At 63.2% G+C, this 1,717-nt stretch overlaps 1 protein-coding gene across 1 annotated transcript; it reads right to left on the bottom strand.

The window, feature by feature from the left end:
- Positions 1-29: 29 nt before the first annotated feature.
- Positions 30-1,075, bottom strand: SPRG_18289 (hypothetical protein; the record flags this gene model as incomplete). The annotated part of the gene is made up of 1 exon (XM_012357727.1): positions 30-1,075. A coding segment is annotated over one exon (1,046 nt), but the record flags the coding sequence as incomplete, so codon positions are not given.
- Positions 1,076-1,717: the final 642 nt, after the last annotated feature.

The following is a 1,717-nucleotide window of genomic DNA, read 5'->3' as shown; positions in this document are numbered from 1 at the left end:
CCCGCAGCTGCGGCGCGAGCGACGCATACGCGGCGACCGAGGCCGGGCAAAAGCTGTAGTGCGGCAAGTCCAGTGACCGCAGCCGGGTCAGCGTCGGGAGGGTCTCCGTGACGAAGCGGAGCAGCTCGTCGTCCTTGCGCGGCTCGTGCATTCGGAACGAGAGGCAGAGGACCTCGAGCTGCGCGTGCTGAAGACACGCCATGATGCTGCGCATGCCGGTGTAGCGACAGCCGTGCACGGCAAGGGACGTCAGCGTCGGCGGCACGTGAGCATCCACAAAGTAGGCGTGGGCCAGCGCGCCTTGGTCCAGTGACAGCGACTGCAGCGTGCGGCAGGCGTGGAGGGCCGCGCAAAAGGCGGCGACCGATGGTTCGTCGACTTTGAGAAAGCCGAGCGTGAGCGTGGTGACGGGCCGGGCTTGCAGCCAGGACGCGATCGTCGACACCGCGTCCGCGTTCCAGCTCATGCGGTCGTCGCGCGCAAACTGGAGCTCGAGATCGACGACGTGCGAGAGCGTAATGGCTTGCAGTAGGCAGCCAAAGTCCTCGGCGGCGTGCGCCCAGTGCACACACAGGCGGGACAGCATCGGTAGGTGTCGCAGGCCAGTGCACAGCTCGACGAGCGCGCCGCGCGTCCACGCCGCGCGCGGGCTGAGTGTGACGGAGAGCGCTGTTAGTCGCTCGCTCGGCCACGAAGCAAATGGCACCGGGCTCGGTAGCGTCAGTGCGATCGAGGTCGAGGCGGGCACGACGACTCGGGCACTGCTCCACGAGAGCGCGACGGTGCTGGGGTAGAGCGACAAGGCGGCGCTCAGGTGCGCGAGCAAGGCCGCGTCGTCGGGCAGGGCGTGCGGAAGGCAGAGTCGTGGCCAGAGCGTGACGCCGTCGACGCCGAGGCGGCCACGGTACAATGCTACAAAGAGCCTACGCAAGCCCAGCAGCGGCGTCGATAGCTGCGCGGCGGGTAGCGACGCAAGAAGCACGTGCACGTCGTGCTGCCGCGGTACGAACGCGACGATCGCTTCGAGGAGCTCGGGCGCGAGGTCCGGCGCCGTGACGCGCGTCCGCTTGGTCATGCTGAGATTGCACTTTGACGTCGCGTTGTATCCGGACGATCCGCCACCAGCTGGCAGCGATTGACCTATCAAAGCGAGGTTACTCAACCCCGCTTTGACCACACCGAAGCCGCGCACCGCGACCAGTCAGTCGGCGCGTTGCTTATACGCCGTACTCATCGCATGGAGAAACACACTCGTGAGGTGTTGGCTAGGAGCATCTTCACCGCGGCGCAGCTAAAGCTAAGCCAAGCGGCCGAAACACGCGGGTTTCCCGGTCATTTCCGTTCAAATAGGTACTAGCTGGCAATGTGAAAGGTTGCGCATTGCGAGCTAAAGTTAAAGGCAGCAGCATCGCCAACGATGGACGTGCTTGGCGCGCATGCTCTGAAGCTATTGCTCATCCGCGGCGGCTGCGACGATCTGGTGCAACTGGAAGACTCGGACAACGAGCTTTAAGCACCAATCCATAGACATGGCTGTGCTTTCCTGGTGCGATCGTGGATCTTGTTTTGATTTGGGAAATGATTGTATTCAGACTGTGTGATTGGCTCTATGGTTTGCTAGTACATGGCGCTCCTCCAGAGCGAATTCTACCCGGGCTGGCTCAGGACCCGGGGGGAAAAGCTAAAAAAAAACTTAGCTGGCCTCGGTAGGGCACTT

This window comes from Saprolegnia parasitica (assembly GCF_000151545.1).
Source record: "Saprolegnia parasitica CBS 223.65 unplaced genomic scaffold supercont2.1097, whole genome shotgun sequence".
NCBI classification, from domain to species: Eukaryota; Oomycota; class Saprolegniomycetes; order Saprolegniales; family Saprolegniaceae; genus Saprolegnia; species Saprolegnia parasitica.
The sequence above is the reverse complement of the archived record's forward strand: the minus strand, read 5'-3'. Positions and strand labels throughout refer to the sequence as shown.